The sequence below is a fragment of the Gobius niger genome, assembly GCF_951799975.1.
Source record: "Gobius niger genome assembly, chromosome: 12".
Classification (NCBI taxonomy): Eukaryota; Metazoa; Chordata; class Actinopteri; order Gobiiformes; family Gobiidae; genus Gobius; species Gobius niger.
In genome coordinates this window covers 28,646,968-28,665,147 of record NC_136863.1, presented here as the reverse complement: position 1 = coordinate 28,665,147, position 18,180 = coordinate 28,646,968, and the positions used below count along the sequence as shown (strand labels likewise).

Below are 18,180 nucleotides of genomic sequence, written 5' to 3'. Positions count from 1 at the left end.
TTGCATCGCCTTTTCCTCACTTTTTTCCTCACATTTTTGTCACTTTTTCCTCACTTTTTTCCTCACATTTTTGTCACTTTTTCCTCACATTTTTCCTCACATTTTTGTCACTTTTTCCTCACATTTTTCCTCACATTTTTGTCACTTTTTCCTCACATTTTCCTCACATTTTTGTCACATTTGTATCACTTTTTCCTCACATTTTTTTGTCACTTTTTCCTCACATTTTTCCTCACATTTTTGTCACTTTTTCCTCACATTTTCCTCACATTTTTGTCACATTTGTATCACTTTTTCCTCACATTTTTTTCCACATTTGTATCACATTTTCCTCACATTTTCCTTACATTTTTGTCACATGTGTTAAGTGATACAAATGTGACAAAAATGCGAGAAAAAAGTAATACAAATTTAACAAAAATCTTTTTTTCCCACATTTTTTTCCTCACAGTTTTGTCACTTTTTCCTCATATTTTTGTCACATTTGTATCACTTTTTTCCCTCACATTTTTGTCACATTTGTATCACTTTTTTTCCTCACATTTTTGTCACATTTTGGTCATGTTTTCATCTTTGCTTAGTCACTTTTTCCACTACACTTTTATTGCTTTTTCGTCACAATTTTGTCACATTGTCATCCTTGCTTTTAGATTTGGGTAAAGCCGAACTGGAGAAATGTGCTCGGTTGAGGTGGAGGTTCAGAGATTAAATTAGAGCGTTAGTTCGTGCATTCTTCTGAACAAAGTCTGCACATTTAGTGGTAATGTCTCACAGTAGACTGAAGTGAGCGCTGCAGGGCCGGAGCTAAGAGGGGAGTAAAGGGACCGGAGCCCCTGAAATCAAACTGGCCCAATATATAAAGAAAACATAAATGATATCAAATGCGTTCATGCCTGTCATTGTAATGCTGTCACGTCTTTTTTGTACATTTTCATTCAAGGTACATCCAAGGAGCCGCCTCGCCCAAAGACATGCTGATCCTGGTGGATGCGTGAGTGCCCTGATAATTCCATTGATCCATAACAGACTAATAGCAGCCATGATTTCCCCTGATCGTACGCCGCGGCTCCAGAATGTGATGGATTTCCCCGTGGTGGACGCAATCTTAATTACAGAGTGATTCTCATGGGGGGCGGGGACAGAAAAAACACGTTTTACAGAAAATGATCTGGCATTTCTAAGTGGGGCGTGGAAAGTCAGGCATAAATTTCATATCGTGATTTTCAGAAATGAATGGGCAAACGTTTCTTCTTCAAGGGGAAGTCAGTTTCCAATCCTATTTCATCTCATTTTATTGCTATCCCCTGTTTGTGTCTGTTATTAATTTGTTTCTTTTTATTTTTCAGGAGTGGCAGCGTTTCAGGCCTGACGCTCAAACTCATCCGGACGTCGGTCAGCGAGATGCTAGAGACTCTTTCGGACGATGATTACGTCAACGTCGTCTATGTAAGTCCTGATTTTGTTTGTTCATTGAGTGGGGATTTTAGTCCTGGGGAAATCGGGCTTGCAAATAAATAAGAATAGCCAAATAAGAAAATGCCCTTGAGTGTTTTACAAACAGCTTTGTCATTGCCAGGTGACATAAGCAAAAATATTCAGTGATGCCACAGACCTGGGGTCAGTAGGTCATGCTGGTCGAACCCGTTATAGCTTCAAACTAAGCGGTTGAGATATGAAACTATAGGTTTGTGTGGTTTCTGACTGGAAACAGCTGCAGTTCCCTTAACACTTGACTTGTAATGTTGCACAGTGGTTTTATCATTAGGTGTGAGCTTATTGCTGCGGAGAAAATAACTTCAGAATGTTGCTAATGTTGGATTAAACCTTGTGCGCCTCTTTCCTGTTCGCGTGTGTCCTTCACTGGTTTATGCAGCTGTACAAAGTTGCAGTATTCATGACAAACTTGTATTTTTCTAAACTGCGAGTCGTTTTATACTGGACTGTCATGAATGAAAGATGTCCAATTTGTTTGTACTTTAAGCTGGGGGGTTCGGTCGTCAAAATCACAAAGGCGAGACACGGCATGTGGAATCACAGATTCTTCATGTAGGTCATTGTTGAGCTTTTTAGCCAGTTTTTACCCCTTAACATCTTAGTTGTAATAAAAAAAGATGAAACATCACCTGTTTGATGCTTATTTTATGATGTGTTGTTGCTAGTGAGACACAGGGGCGATTTTAGAGTTTCAACTTTAGGGGTGCTTTGCACCTGAGGGGGTCCTTGTTCAGAAAATTTCAAACCGAACATATGTAATTTCCTGTAATCTGATGCATTTTAGAGGAACTACATAACTTTCATAATTGTAAAAATACATGTATTCAAAATGAGACATTATTTGTTACAACAATTTATAAGATGCTAATCAGATTGTGGCACAATTGTATTTCCAGAGCATATGACAGTTTTAACTATTTATTTTGCTTTCCTGTTGTGCAGAAGTGTCATGAGTGAGTTAAAGCTGCATGAATCTTCTTGTGTCACCGATGAAACAACTTTTTCATACGGATATAATATGATCAAATCAATAAAAATAAAAACCTGTAATATGCACTTTAGTCTGTGTTAGACACATATCCAGTGTTAGTGGTTCTCATGATTCTATAGTGACTCATTCACCTGAAATACAGTGAGAAATGCGATGCGAGTTGCCGCTCTATTGAATGTACAAACATCTGTTTATCAGCTGGTATAAGTCCGTGTATATGAGATGGATTTTCAAGAATTAAAAACTGGCCAAAAGCTTAGGATGTGGAGAACCGCTCTATGACATTTATACAATTCCTACAGTCATTATTTACTCCGTATGTGCTGTTGAAGACCAGCACCAACGTTTAAATTCCAGGGAGACACAGAGCCGAGTCTAAAATTTAGTGAATTTGTTGTGTGTTTATGCTTTATTTCTATAAATAAGAATATTTTAATAAATCAACCCAGAAATGTATTATAGAAGTACCCAGTATGTTTTAGTGTGTTATTTCTGTTGCTATATTTTTGGCCTGGCATTTTTAGGGGTGCTTCAATTAATTGTAGGGGTGCTTGAGCTCCCTTAAAATAGGTCCAATAAGAACCACAGCCACTCGGCTCCTGTAGGTTTAGCTAGCTAGCTAACTTAAACATGCTCATATAGATTTTAAGGCATGCTATGCAACTCTTTATGTGAAAAAAATAAGTTAATATCATTGTGTATTTGACCAGTGACCCAGCAACTGTGTGGGTGATTAACCTGGCCTCTTCACTGCTGATAGATCTGTCTCCATACAGTCGCTGGGTCACTGAAAGGTGAAATACTTTTTTTTTTTTTTGATAAAAAGTTACCCAGTATTGCATGTGAGGCCGGTGCTTTAGCCTCCACTGTCCCCTTTGTTGCACATTTCAAATATATTCCGCCATCTGGAGGATTTCATGCTGGAACTTCTCCAAAAAGAGTCACTAACTCGCACTTCTCCCGTCTTATGACATGTGTTAACTCCACTTATTGACAGAGCGAGCTAGCAGTTACTCATGGGACTGGGCTTTTGCCAAAGGTCAATTCTTATCAGCAAAACCAATATTTCATTTGAAAATTCCCATATCTCATAACTTACCTATATCTTGGGACATAGAGTCATGTTTAAGAAACATTTACAAAAAAAAAGCTTACAAAGCCAGCCAGAATCGCCCATCAGAGTTTCCCATCTCTCCAGGAGCTGAAGCCCCGCCGGTGCCAGACAGAGATGGAGTAATGCAGTATAGATCTGTGTCGGGCCTGGGCGCTCTGTAACAGGACCTAAATGAAATCCCGCTGCCCTATTTGGAGTCCGGGATTAAAGTGTGTGTGCCGTGGCCCCGCTCCACCTCTTTACTGTCAGAGGCGCTGCCAAAACAATCAACGCTGCAGCCCCTGAACGCCCCACAGCAAAGACCCTTCTGTTTACGGCTCATTCTCAGATACATCTACCTTCATGAGCATCTTTAGGATCTTCAGACTTTTCTCCAGGAGGTACTTAAGTCATCATTTCAGAGTAGTATATCCTACTGTTAGCATTTTAGTATTATACAAACAAAAGCAACGATGCATTTCCGTGAGATTGTTGTTCATCTTTATTCTACTGTTAAAGCTGCGATACCTCAATTGTTGAAGTTGGAGGTAACTCTTGTGGACCGTCACGCACATCCCACTTGTTCACTTGAGTTAATTAGAAGCACATCTCAGCCGGAGTTTACAGCGAGACAGAGTGGAGCCCAAACTAACGCTGTGCTAAATTAGCCTCAGACTTCCTGGTTCACACTGGTCTGTTTCATCTGTCACAAATGCTGTGTTAACTACGTAGATCTATGGTGCTCAGTGAAGCTTACTCTACTCCAAGGACATTTGTGTTTTTCAGTCTACTAGTGACGGGCAGATGAGACCACAGATTGTATCGCGATCTGCACTGTATCACACGGTGCTGGTAGGCTACTTTGTGAAGGCGTCATCTGGTGGTGCAAAAGCATTTAATTAATTAGACCAGTGAGCCTGAAAAAAGTGAACTCAACACTGACTGAGCTCATTTAGTCTGGTCCAGAAATATGAACCAGATCGTCATGAAGTGATCAAAAAGAGTAAAGCTGCTCAGGATTATGAGAATAGAAACAATGAAATGTGTCAGTGATAGAACTATATCAAAATGAAGTCACTGACCAAGATTTAATGAAGGAAACTTCTTCCTTAATAAAGGATACCTCTTCCTGTGTCTGTCGAGTGCGGACGTGTTTTCTCACTTCTCCTGACTTTCGTGCTTTTTTCCTGCCTCTGCGAGTGTCTTGTCTGACTTAAATTTTTCCTCTTGGAGCCCCTGCTTGCTGTCCTCCCAAACCGCTAAACTATAGAATTGATTAACTGGAATCTCAGTGCGATTTCACAGCTCGGTTTGCGATGGATGTCGTTTGCCTAGTGGTCCTGTCGGTCGGAGACATCAAAGATATTTACTTATTTGGACTCTTGATAACCGGGTTCCTGCTTATTGGATGGAATTATACCAAAAAGTAACGCACAACAACGATGGACTGTTATGTACGACCTGGCAGCTCGCTGTGGAGACGGACAATAGATGGACCATATCTTGGGAGGAAAAGGGATGAGCTGTGAAGGGAACTACCTGCTCTGGAGAACTGAACTAATGCTGAGACCAAGAAAAAAGCAAATTCATTATAAATTTATAAACTATTACTGGAATAATTCCCTTCCTCCTGAGAGAGGAGGTTTGAAGCAGCTGGACCTCTTATCCCTCCTACTCCATCAACACTTTCCCTTCAAGGCCAAGCCACGGAGCTAAACCACATAAGGACTGAGCTCTCATATTTTGCACAACACTGACTTTCAGACTGTGAATAACCACACACACATACCCCGCCCTAGCCACGCCCCGTCGTTCTGCATCTGCCTCAACACGTTTCTTCAGCCCCGCCCCCCCGGTCAATGGCCGGTCATCGTGTATTTTCCATGTCTTGACGTGCTTTGCCATAACTTAACCTGATTGTAATTTCGCATATCTTCTTTTGTGAGGCGCATTGAGTTGCCTTGTGTACGAAATGTGCGGTATAAATAAAGTTGCCTTGCCTTGCACAGCGTTTATCATTTACCAAAAGGTGTTTAGTCAAAATAAATGGACGACCATCTGACTCGAACTCACAAGCTTTTAACTACTAACACTTACCTACAGAGCTAAGCAAGCATCAAACAAACAATATACCAACAGAACAATACACCTACTATCCTCCTTTTGCACCACCCACCCCTCCTGGCCTAGTGTACATGTTTTTAGTCGTTTGGGGAATGTGGAGAACCTGGAGCAAGTCTACGCAGACATGGGTAGAACACGTAAAACTCGACAGAGATCAAACCGCTAAACACATTTTTCTTCTTCTCTCTTTTTGAACCGCACACGCTCATTCATCTTTCCGTGTTAATACATTTTTTCCCTGTCCAAAACCTTTCACCTATTTTTCTACACGATCCACAAACCTCCCCCCCCCCCCCCCCATTTCCAATTTGGTTTCTTTTCGTTTCCGCTTTCCTCGGTTACCAATCACCTATAGCTGTGCCGTCCGTGGCTAGCTTTTCATTCAGTCCGCGCCTTTGATTTTCAGCACAAAAGTGTTGAAAGAGGAGGGAAAAAAAAACCTGCAATTGGGGCGGCGATGATGTGGAGAAAGAGTGAAAGGTGTTTAGTGAGATGGTTGTTTATAAAGACGGGAGGCGCGGGATCAGACAAAGCTTCCAGCGCGTCCGCCGAGGCCCATTGTTTTGGACACAATGCGTTTTTGGTTTCGGCGTTTCCCGTAATTATCGGCGCTGGAAGCAGACTGTGCCTGTCTCATCGTCAGCCTGAACGAGACGTGTTAGTCAAAGAGAGCGGAGATGGTCCAAAGTCATTTTCACCCCCAAGCGCTCTTCTTCTTGGAGCTAATTTAAGGCGAGACACTGCAGGCGAGTCGGGGGAAAAAAGAGAGATTTCAATTATAAACTTTTGCTGTGGCTTGTTGATGTAGATAGGAGGAACAAATGTTTTCGGGCAAGTTTTCTTTCATTTAAGGCGAGACGCTGCAGGTGAACAGGGATTCTTTTTTTAATTCAGAGATATCATTTTTGAAAGTTTTCTGTCATTTTCTGCTTTGTATAAAAAATAAGAAAACATTGCTAAGTCCAAGACTGGAAAGTTTGGAGTTTTTAAGAACTACTAAAGAGATCTTCAATGAAAGTTCTCGAGTCATCTTCTGTGCTCTGCGGTTGAAGTGTCGAACTTTTCGCCTCTCGTCCGAAAGGCTTCGTCAGCAGACTAAAGTTTCAGCTCAGCAGACTAGATCGAGACCACAGGGAGAAGTTTAGCTTGGCCAAGTCCCTCCTCTCTATTAACAGCTACTCTCACCTGTAGGTAGACATATTTTTTTTTCCAAGTCTTTGTCCAAAATTTCAGTCTGAACCGTCCTTGTCTCAGATGATCACTGCTAATGACCTGCCTATTGATCTGTCCTGGGCTGAGTTTCAGCCTCATTAGCATTAGCATTAGCATTAGCATTAGCGTGACAGAGCTCTCCAGGCCCGGCTCGTAGGAGGCCCGTTCATGGAGGGACTTACATAAAGAGATGCTGTGTCAATAGTGGAATTAAAACCTCATTTGGAGAAAACCGGCCCTAAAGTTTTCACTCTCGCCACACCATCTCCACTTTAGCAGCTCCTACAGACTCCAAAGTTGCCAGTGTGACTTGGACTTATCAGTATATTAAAGATTAATTAAAACACAGAGAAATTAACTAGACACAATCCAAAATCATTCTAAAAAAATCTTTGTTACAAATACCATCATTTCCAGACTATAAGTCACTATTTTTCCCACCCTTTAAACCTTGCAGTTTGTACAATGGTGCACCTAATTTATACATTTTTATGATCATACTGAAGTTTGTGTCATGTGTCGCCTTATCACTGTCTACCTCCATCTGTCCACCAGAGCGGGGACAGCAGGATGCCCTCCCACGCTATAGCAAAATAAATGTGTTTAATTCTCTCACCACTGAAATATTATGGAGGCCACGAGCGGTCACCACTGACCCAGCTCAGAGCAGCTTCGAACACCGGGAAACTCCCAAGCCCCCGAGGTTGTGTGCACTAACCATAGACTAGAAGGGACAGCTTCTGCTCACTCCTCCCCGTTTGCCATAATGACCACGGTCGTGGGGGAAGTCATGGAGGATTTACAGACTCCCCCTCCCAAGCTCTGACGAAGCATGTTCCTAAAAAGGGCATAAGGGCGGGATCTTCACTGTAAATGCTTTTCAATGGGGCACTAGCGGTGATATGGATGTACTACAGCAATGGCGGCCCCCAGTGTCGTGGGCATGAAGCAGAGCAGCCAGTGGCCATTGGCTCTAACAGGCCGCGGCTCTAAACACGACCACACTCCCGAGGAGGAGTCACTGTGCGGGCAGCGCTTTGGCGTCACCGAACACATGTGTTGGAAATTTTGAAATGCCAGGAAACTTGCATTACATTTTGTTCTCATTCATATCAGTAATCTACAGTAAAACTCTCTAAATTCATTTTTTGGCAGTGAAGTAGTGTGGTTAAAACTGTGTAATGAACAGCTTATTTCTCACTTTCATCCGTATTATGTTGCATGGCAGTTTCCCGTTCCGGAGCTGGTGGAGGATGTGGGCGGACAGTGTTCAGTGTTCAGTGTTCAGCCACTGACTCAGACTCAGCAAAAATCAGCCCCGAGACACGAGACGCTTTCACACAGTGTTTTAGTGTTCGGAAAAAGTTCATGACTTGAGAAGCTTCCTATGATACGCGTTCATTGGCTTTTACAACCTACGTATTTAAAATGTGTGTTTACCCCATAGTTATAAAATTGTTCCTCTATTTTTTTCTGTAAAACTTCAAATTTAGCAACAGTTAGCGACTAACAGTTTATCATTAACAGCATTATGAAGAAATGTCAGTTTGTTCATTAATCCAGTACATCTACAGGAGCTGTCAGGTCTTTTTTCCTCCTCATGATCACAAAGTAAAGCAACACCGGAGGAGAGGCTGAGGCGTTCAATGGGTGACTGTAAACTTAGTTCTGAAAGGAAGTATTATGTTCTAAATGCCAAAGGGGACCGACTTTCATGAAAGTTTAGCAGTTTAGCAAATAAATAAAAATCTCAAAATGTTTACTTTGTACATATCTTATGTAGGCTGAATGTGTGTTTCACGAAACAAGATTATTGACATTTTCGTATCTCATTGAATGCATTCAGAGCAGCTTGTAAAGTGTGGAGGGGAGTTGGGGCGTGGGTGACAGGAGGAGGGTGGTGGTGGAGCAGAGTTCATTTCTCTATCTACTGATGAAAAAATTCAAAAAGACATCACTCAAGGCAGCTTTGACAATATTTGAATGTTTCTTTTTTTTAACCTCTTAACCCCCACCTTAAAGGAACAGGCCACAGTTCTTCCATACTGAGATAAGTTCTTACCTGAGCTTAGACGAGTTGATATGTACCTGTCTGGTCTTTGTGCCCGTGGAAGAGCGAGATCGCTTTTAGCTTCACCCCCGTTTAGAGCTATAGGAATATACTGGGAGAGGCCAAATGCTAACAACATCTTTGATCGTTGTGCATGACTGAGCGCACGCACAAAGACCAGACAGGCACACATCAACTCGTCTAAGCTCAGGTAAGAACATATGTCAGTCTGTAAAAACTGTGGCCTGTTCCTTTAACCAAGTGCCTTTTTTTCCCCAGTTCAGCTTTACCCAAAATCTGTAAAACTCATCTAAACGGGTCATTTTCCTCACGCTGTTGCCTCATTTTAGTCTCATTTTCATCACTTTTTGTCACTTTTTTGTTGCTCTTTTATGGCCTTTTTTGTTGCATTTTCCTCACACATTTTCATCGCCTTTTGTCACTTTTTTTTTTTCCGTTTTCGTGGCGTTTTTGTCATGTGGTTGCATTTCCATCCTCCTTTTTGTCTCAGTTTTGTTGCTATTTTGACACTTTTTTTTTAAAGAACCTTTTAGATTTGGGTAAAGCTAAACTGGAGAAAATGTGCTTGGTTCAGGTGGGGGTTTGGAGGTTAAAAAATACATACCATTCATGCCTGATTTGTTGAGATTTTAGTTCAAACAAGATCCGAAAACTAATATATCAACAAAATAAAACACACTTAAAACTGGCTCCATCCATTATATAAGTCATCTACAGCAAAAGTTTCATCATGATGTCTCTAAAAAGTCACTTGTGCGTGTTGTCATCCTGAAAATGAACACAAAAAAACACACTCTCTTGTCCTCGCTCGATCTCATCCCACTGCACACACGTAAGGATCCGGCAAACAGAAGTATGTGCCGAGCCGGAGAGAGACGGGGTTTTGGTGTCGACACGTTTGCGCACAGATCGGCTTGAGCTCTCTCACGACTCGAGCGCGTCGTACGCAAGGCCAGATTATGCTGTTGACAGGATGGAGTAAACTCGTGCGGCGCCCAGAGACCGAGGGAAAGCTGTCCTCTGTACGGGGGCCGCCTCTCACTGTAATTGGTTTCCCCGTCCGTCAGTCGGGACATAGAAAGCAGACTCCTCAGACTCCTCAGACTCCTCAGAACCTATACGTGACTGAACAGGTCAAACACAGACAGGCTCTGATTGGCTGATGCAGTCGTGACGGCACAGGTTTTCAAAGGCATCATGCGGACTTCCTTCAAATGTTATTTTTATAGTCGGGGGGGAAGAAAAGCATTATGGATGTGTATTTACTGTACCCTAATTAACCGAGCGCACTGTCTCCAGTTTGGCTTAACCCAAATATTAAAGGGACTAGATGCAAGTTGGTCATTTTATGCTCACTACTGCCACCTCAGGTCTTATGTGTAGCTGCAGTCTCTATATTAAAGGGATATTGCAGGTTTCTTGATATTCCCTAGTTATCCAGAGTGTTGCTGATTTCTGGAGATATTTTGTTTGTAATTCATGCAGTTCTTATATTTGAAGAGTTCTGTGGCGCTAGGCTAGTGCAAGGCTAGCACGTTTCTATGGTATCAACTAGCCTGCATTAAAAACAGTCTGACCCGCTCCACAGTGCACCTGAGGCAACTCACTTATAACGCCAGACTAACCATATAAATGTCTGTGTCGATAGAATCATTTTTGGAATAGAACTGACCTTGCATCACATGAATGATCGCATTTTGAGGGACTATTTTCTAGCAGATCACTCCGCCACTGCGTAACTTATACCAGTGTTTTTCAACCTTTTTTGAGCCAAGGCACATATTTTTCATTGAAAAAATCCCGAGGCACACTACCAGCAGAAAAAAAAAAAAAAATGTAACTCTGTAGCCTATATTCAGTAGGAACACCGTATAGTCATACATCACAAATGAGCTACCTGCGGCCACTTACTGATATGGAAGAGTATTACATGGTTACTCTGCCGAAACACTAGAGGGCACAGACATTTGAAAACTGTACATTATTTGCGGATAATAATGACTTTATTACAACAACAAAAAAACCTAGGTGAAATTGCATAATTTCCCAAGGCACACCAGACAACATCTCACGGCACACTAGTGTGCCACGGCACAGTGGTTGAAAAACACTGACTTATACAACCACGAAGCCGTTGGTGCTCAAATATGAGTTATTTTAAATTCAAAATGGTCAAAATTATTCTATCGACACAGAATTTGAAAAGAGTGCCCTGTGGAGCGGGTCAGACTGTTTTTAATGCAGGCTAGCTGGTATCGTAGAAATGCTTGAATTACAAAAAACAATATCTCCAGAAATCAGCAACACTCTGGATAACTAGGAAATGAGGCCCTATGTCAAAAATCCTGAAATATCCCTTTAAGCTCGTGCATGACGGCACTTCTGAGTGACAGTGCAGGATTTTAGAGGCAGTTGTGGTGAACAGGTCGGAGCTCATTCTACACATTCGGGCATGGCTGGAACATGTAGGGGGAGGAAAATACTTAATTTGAGCATTTTTAAACTCCCTTAAAAGTCCCTTTAAAGCTTCTCGACTGGAGATTGAACAGTGTAATGCCTCATTTGAAAGAAAACTGATTGTAACTTTTATGTTGGCCCGGTTTGTCAAATTTTTTAAGCGTTTTTGTCATGTTTTCGCCACGTTTTTGTCACTTTTTTGTTGCTCTTTTGTCACTTTTTAATTGTGTTATTGTTGCTTTTCTGGCACGCTTTTGTCGGTGCGTTGTTGTTTTTTTAACCTCTTTTTAGACGCTTTTTTGTTGTGTTTTCGTCCTGTTTTTGTCGCTTTTTTATTGCTTTTTTGTCACATTTTTGTTGCTATTTTGACACTTTTGTCAAGACGCTTTGGGTAAACTGGAGAAAATGTGCTGGGTTCAGGCGGGGGTTTAAAGCAGTACTAAATCATGGCTTTTCACTCAACTTTGGAGTGAGACATCAGTCGGTCCTAAGCTGGGTGACCGTTTTCATGGCTATAGTGTCTCGTAATCGACCGAAATTCAAAGCAAAAAAATAAGTGTATGCATTAGGTGACGGAACACATGAGGAGCTGCATAGACAAAATCCATTTGTACCTTTAAGTATGTGTCAGAGGGGGTACTGCACCAACCAAAATGGCTATTAAAAGCTATTTAAAGGGGGTTTGGAGGTCTTCCCCCAAGAAAATGTGTGTCTTCAACCGCTCTGCATTGTGTGTCCTTACTGTTACGCTAAATTAGCTCCAAATCAAACCTTTTCTTTTTGTCATCGCGCCGCTTGGCCATGCTTGCTTTGTTGACATGTCGACTCGGAGAGAGCAGCGGCAGCAGCACATGCGAGGGGAAGTGGGGCGGGGCAGACGCCAGACCAACCAATAGCGCAAGAGGAACGCTCTCACATACACACACATGCTAAGAGAGGAGCTGCGGCGCGGACAGACACACAAACATGAAAATAAAGCGTTGACTGCCGCTCACTGCTAGAAGTCAGGGATATATTTTGGTTGAGCGTGAGATGTGAGGGTTGTGGCGCGAGAGCACGTGATGGCACTCAAATGCGTGTGTTCCACGAGGAAAGCGTGAGAGTTGACAGCCCTGACTAAGTACCTCTTGCCCCTAGAGGCCATAAGTGCAACTCCAGGTGTCGTAGCAAGTTTTTTTTACTCATTAATTGTCCGTGAGAGTAAATACTACGCTGACAGAAAAGACAAAGGGACAGAGGGATATTGTACATCCAGTTACACAATGTAAATATTTTTTTTTCACTCAAACTTGGCTGTAAATACTGTTTAAAGTGATGTCAGCCCGCAGTTAGCTTCGCCCGTTAGCATGTTAGCTTCTTCTTCGTGATTCCACTAGTGTGTATTGGTGGCTCTGGTCCGGTGGCAGCGAAGTTGCAATTGTGGTTTTCTGGCCAGAGACACCAGGGGGAGATGAAAGACCCCCCAATCATCCCATTAACACTTGTATTACCCCCAGAGGGACTACGAAAAGGATATATTAAGGTAAACACATTACTTAGTATTGCTTTAAGAGGTTAAAGAGAGACATGGCAGGTGAATAGTGGAAAAAATGTATTCAATATGAACTTTTACAGATCTCTTTATGTGAAAATTGTCTGTATTTCAGTGACGTAATCTAGATTGTGAATAGAGCCAGGTTTAAATGTATGCTTTTATTTGTTGATGTATTAGTTACAAAGTGAAGCCCCTTATGAGATACCAACAGTCCCGGTTACGACCAGTCGTGAGGCCGTCCTTCCGTGGACCCACCACCTGCTGGAGGAGCCATATGGATCTGGCAGACTCGGCATTAGAAGAGTTTTATTGGCCTTGTTTGGCGCTCAGACCTCAGTGGAAGACAGTGAATCAACAGTATAAAATACACGGGTGTGATAAATGAATGTAGGAGTAGTCTTCCCCTGGAGTCCAGACTCTGGAGGCGGACGGCGGACGACGAGCCTCCACGAGCAGAGTAAAGGTTCATGTATGCTCTCCGTTAGCAACGCATATGGATCCACATGTAGCGTGTGATTCTGTCCGTGAGCTCCGGATACATTTCTTAAAAGTGATTAAAATAACTAGCAAACAAACCATCACTGCTTTACCTCGTTTTCTTGTTCTTCTCCAGTAAATGTGATGTAAAAAACATCGCAGGCTGAACCACACTGTTTACTCTTTCTTCTCCCCTTTTGTATTTTCTGGCACACTCTCAGCGCCCTCTGGTGGTAGCATTCGATAGCACATGCTAGCCACTATAAACGTGTGGAAGAATAAACACGATGACAGTAACGATACGCTTGGAAAAGACGGATCTATTTATGAACAAAATGAGAGCATAAATGAGCCTTAAAGGTGAGGCCGGGTGGAGGAGGCGTGGAGGAGCGTCGCAGCACAACTGGGAAACAGCCGAGGCAGTGAAGAGGGGAATCTGTTGATAGGCTGAGGCACAGGTGCAGTTTGAGATGCTTAAGCTTAATTAGTGAAAAAAAAAAAGTGTAAGTAAATCATTTTATATGTAGCCTTGTACAGTTAAAAGCTCAATAGATCAGGCTCGGAACAAGATATTAACAATAAAAAACTTGATTTAACACTTTTCTCACTTTTTCCCACTGCTGTCTCCCAGAAAGGAAATGCCTATATGTGGATTGCAGTATCACCTTACGTAACTCACCTAACATGTCAATAATTGTGAATGAACAAGTGTGGAAAAGACGAGGGAGTGCCCCAATGTTGGATGAGTTTAGTCTATTTATTCCTCTGACATTAAAATTCAGACGTTATGGGAGAAGATATATCCATCAATCTATCTTCCTTGTCACTTACACCTTTCTAAATCTGAAAGAGGCCATTGGAGACAAACTATTCCCTACATGACCGTCCTTATCCGTTCAGCAGTCTGGATGACTGCTTTTTCAAATCCTTTGCACACACTTGTGACTTTTTTCCTCCTGTGAATACTGCTGTTAGCAGGCACTGGTCAGTCCCACCTCATCATTTCCTCCTAACTGCAGCTCATAACTCAGCCTGCCCCCGCCCCGCCCCCGCCCAGTGTCCGGCCCTGGGGTGGGCGTCCTGACACTCCATCATTAATCTCTGATATCAGCCATAAATCTAGGGCCATTACCACCACGGTCCACAGGGATCTGCCATCTGCCCAGGCACTTCCTTTGACGCCGTCATACTCAAACAATATAAGTTCATATGACTCATTTTTAGAATAATATCACAATGTAAAGAAACAGGCCACCGTTCTTCCGTACTGAGATATGTTCTTACCTGAGCTTAGACAAGTTGATACGTACCTGTCTGGTCTTTGTGCGTGTGAAAGAGCGTGGTGGCTTCCAACTTCAACATCTTTGATCGTTTTGCGTGACTGAGCGCACGGACAGGTACACATGAACTCGTCTACGCTCAGGCAAGAACATATCTCAGTATGGAAAAACAGTGGCCTGTTCCTTTAACTATACTTAATGACTGACAATGTGACATAGTCCATTTGGAAATTTTTTGTTTTTCTGACTGGTACAAATATATTTTCTTGCAAAATTATCAAATGTATTATTTAATTTTATGAATAATAAGTAAATGAAAATAGTAAAATCTTGTTTCAAATGTATTCCGCAAGAGAATAAGAGATGAATCCTGTTGTTTACACCTACACATTTAACAGTGTTCAGCTCTAAGAAAAGCTTTAAATGCAAGTAGTGGTCATTTCCTTTGCAAATGGGCCAAAACTATTTTCAGACTCAGTGGGGCCAACAATTGTTATGAAATGAAATGATTGTGTATTAACACAATTGATTTTTTATTTTATAAACCACTTGCAACTCATGTTTCCGTACAAACTGATTTTATGTGATTGTATGTGCGGAATTTCCATGCAGGAAGCAAAATGAGACCTTGGTACAGCAGTGTTTTTTTCCCCCTTTTTCTGAGAACTGCATTTGTGGTTTCTGTGTTGATTTACTGGATGCTTTTGTCCGTCTTTGCCGTGTTTTTCTGGGGCTCAGCTGATGATTTTACTGCGGAGAGTCTATAATGTCCCTCCTGGAACCGCTACTTAAACGTGGTGGAGGGGTTTGAGCGCCTGAATGATCCTGGAGTTCTGTTGTTGCGGCCTTCATGCTCCTGGTAGGGTCTCCCATTGCAAGCAGGACCTAGGTGACGGGTCAGACCAAGAGCGGTTCAGAAGCCCCTTATGAGAGACCAACAGTTCATGTTTTGTATCATGTGGACCCACCACCTGCCGGAGGAGCCATAAGGAGCTAATGCACTGTGATTACGACCCAGAAACGGACAAGTGGAAGAAAATGGACGGATGGGTGGAGTCCATAATGGTCCTGAAGTTTACAAACAGCTCGCTCATGAGCTAAAGACATTTGAGACCAACACCCTTCTTCTTCTGAAACACTGAAGAGGCACCAAGAGCCTCCACACCTGCAACACATAGGCGCTATAGGAAACAAAAAAAAGGGACAAAGGAGAAGATGGTTGGAACTGTTATGGAGCAGTAGCTGACCAGTGCAGGACGCCACGCTCTGTAACAGGGACAGACTCAGGAGGCGCTGCACCGTTTCAGAGGATCAGAGGAAACTGAAGGCAGTATTACGGTTTCCCCCGACCTCCAAAGACATGCTGTTCAGGTCGCAGTGGCTCAGTCGCAGCGGCTCAGGACTAACACCTGAACTCTTGTATGGTTGTACAATGACAAATAAAGCACTTACTTAAGAGCCGAAGGAGCACTGGGGGCCTTGATGTGGCCCTTGAGCAGCTGTTTAGTGAAGCTTCTTTGTATTTAAAGGGAAATACATAGAAGTTCTACTTGCAGCTTTTGCCGCCTGTCATGATCGTATGCCTATAGCCTGATCATTTACATATTAATCTGCATCAATACTTGGATTTCAGTTTCGTTCCGGTCTGCACATAACGAACAGCCTTTTTTCCAGCGTACTGTCATGGAATTGTAATGGCGGTTTCCTCATTGAACGCCTTCTTCCCTTCCATCCTGTCCTCATCTGCTCTCTCGGTGTCTCTCTCTCTCATCCCTCCTTCCCGTCCTCTGTCACTTTGATGGGGCGCACTGAGCTGTGTTGGCCGCCGCTGTCAGTCCGCTCGGCAGACCTCAATACTGGGTGTAGAGGGGGGAGAAGAGTCCGGCTCGGTGGGATTAGTCTGCTGGAAGATTAGCCTTTCTCTTGTGTCTTGCTAATCCCGACACTAGCCTGGAAGAGCACACGGGCCATGAGCTGCTGTAATAGGATCACAGGGGAGCAGCCAGATTTGTACAAGCATTAAGGCTGGATTCCCCCTTTTTTCATGATGGACTGCTGTGCTAATGGTTGCATTTTCTTAGCTCCTTTCTTTCTCGGCTCAAAGGCTTTTTAGACATGACGGTTCGGTTAAAGGGGTTGAGCAACAGGTGAGATGTTTAGCACATTGTCGGAGTTGGATCATACTCAGTGCAGAAGCAATGGGCGAGGAAAGCCATTCGCTTTGGTCCTCATGGCGGGGAGCTGACATTGTTGCAATACCAACCCCCAGGGGCGACTCCAAAAGACCCTTGGTGAACAGGATTCCAATGGAGACTTTGCACCGCTTAAAGCCTGAAATTGCTGTGACCCACGTGACAACGCTGGGCTGGGTGTCATTTTTTAACCACACTGGTTATTGTGCAGCAGAATTAAAATGTTTAAGGACAACACACTGCATGTGAATAGGGAAAAAATACATTTAGAGATATCAAAACTTTTGCTGAACATTACTGATATAAATATGACCAAACACAATGTATTGCAAGTTTTCATATAAAAATAAGGTTGCTGATAATATTTTCGCTTCCTGAGAAATCTAGGCTAAACAGAGGTTAGTTTTGATCAAAATCACTGTTTTTTTTTTTTTTTCTACAAACAGAGATATTTCATGTTTTATGAAACACTCCTCTCTCCTCTACAGGCACTAAAATTATGTAAAGAGGCAGTTTCAAGTAAATTTTCAATGACAACATTGTTGACACGTTTTGTAACACTGTGTGTTGCCGCAGATCAATTGCTTTTTATGGCGTGTGCATTTAAACAGCCTGGTTCTCGGATTGAAGACTTAACCTGGATGTTTCTCAGTCATTCTTGGACCGATTTTAACCATTTAAGAACTCCATGAGACGCCGGTCTGCTTTGTCGCTCCAGAGAGCGAGAGAGAAATGTCAGCTCTACAGCTTCACTGCTCAACACCACGCCTCCTCAGACAAGAAAGAAAGAAAGAAATATCCAGGTGTGACTTTTTAAAAGTTTTTAATCGTCATCTATTTCAGTTCTGTTCATCACAGAGCTATCAAAATCACACACAAGGTGTATTAGAGTGTTAGGTGTATTAAAGTTTTTTCAGTTTTTGGCACTCAATGTGTTAATAATATAATCATAAGTGAAAAAATCTGTTAAAAAAAACATAGATATAACATAGAAGAGATAATCGGTGTTCCATTCAGCTCCATTCATGGTAAAGTGCTGATGTACAAAAAGCAGCGTGGTTTAAAATATGACACCAGCCCAGCGCTGTCACATGGGTCATAGCCATTTTAAGGGAAAACAGCCAGGCTTTTAAGCAGTGCTAGGGAGGTGTAAAGTCACCATTGGAACCCTGTTTGCCGAGTGTCTTTTGGAGCCACCCCTGGCCACAAGGGGGTGGTATTGCAGCAAAGTCAGCTCCCCACCATGTAATTCTAT

General features: G+C 42.5%; 1 protein-coding gene across 1 annotated transcript in view; it reads left to right on the top strand.

Annotated features, from left to right (window-relative positions):
- Positions 1-18,180, top strand: part of LOC306971526 (voltage-dependent calcium channel subunit alpha-2/delta-1) — a 225,059-nt gene that overhangs the window by 107,428 nt on the left and 99,451 nt on the right. The window contains exons 9-10 of the mRNA XM_079567840.1: positions 941-991; positions 1,347-1,446. Coding sequence (XP_079423966.1) covers positions 941-991; positions 1,347-1,446 — 151 coding nt within the window. The remainder of the gene's footprint in view (positions 1-940; positions 992-1,346; positions 1,447-18,180) is intronic.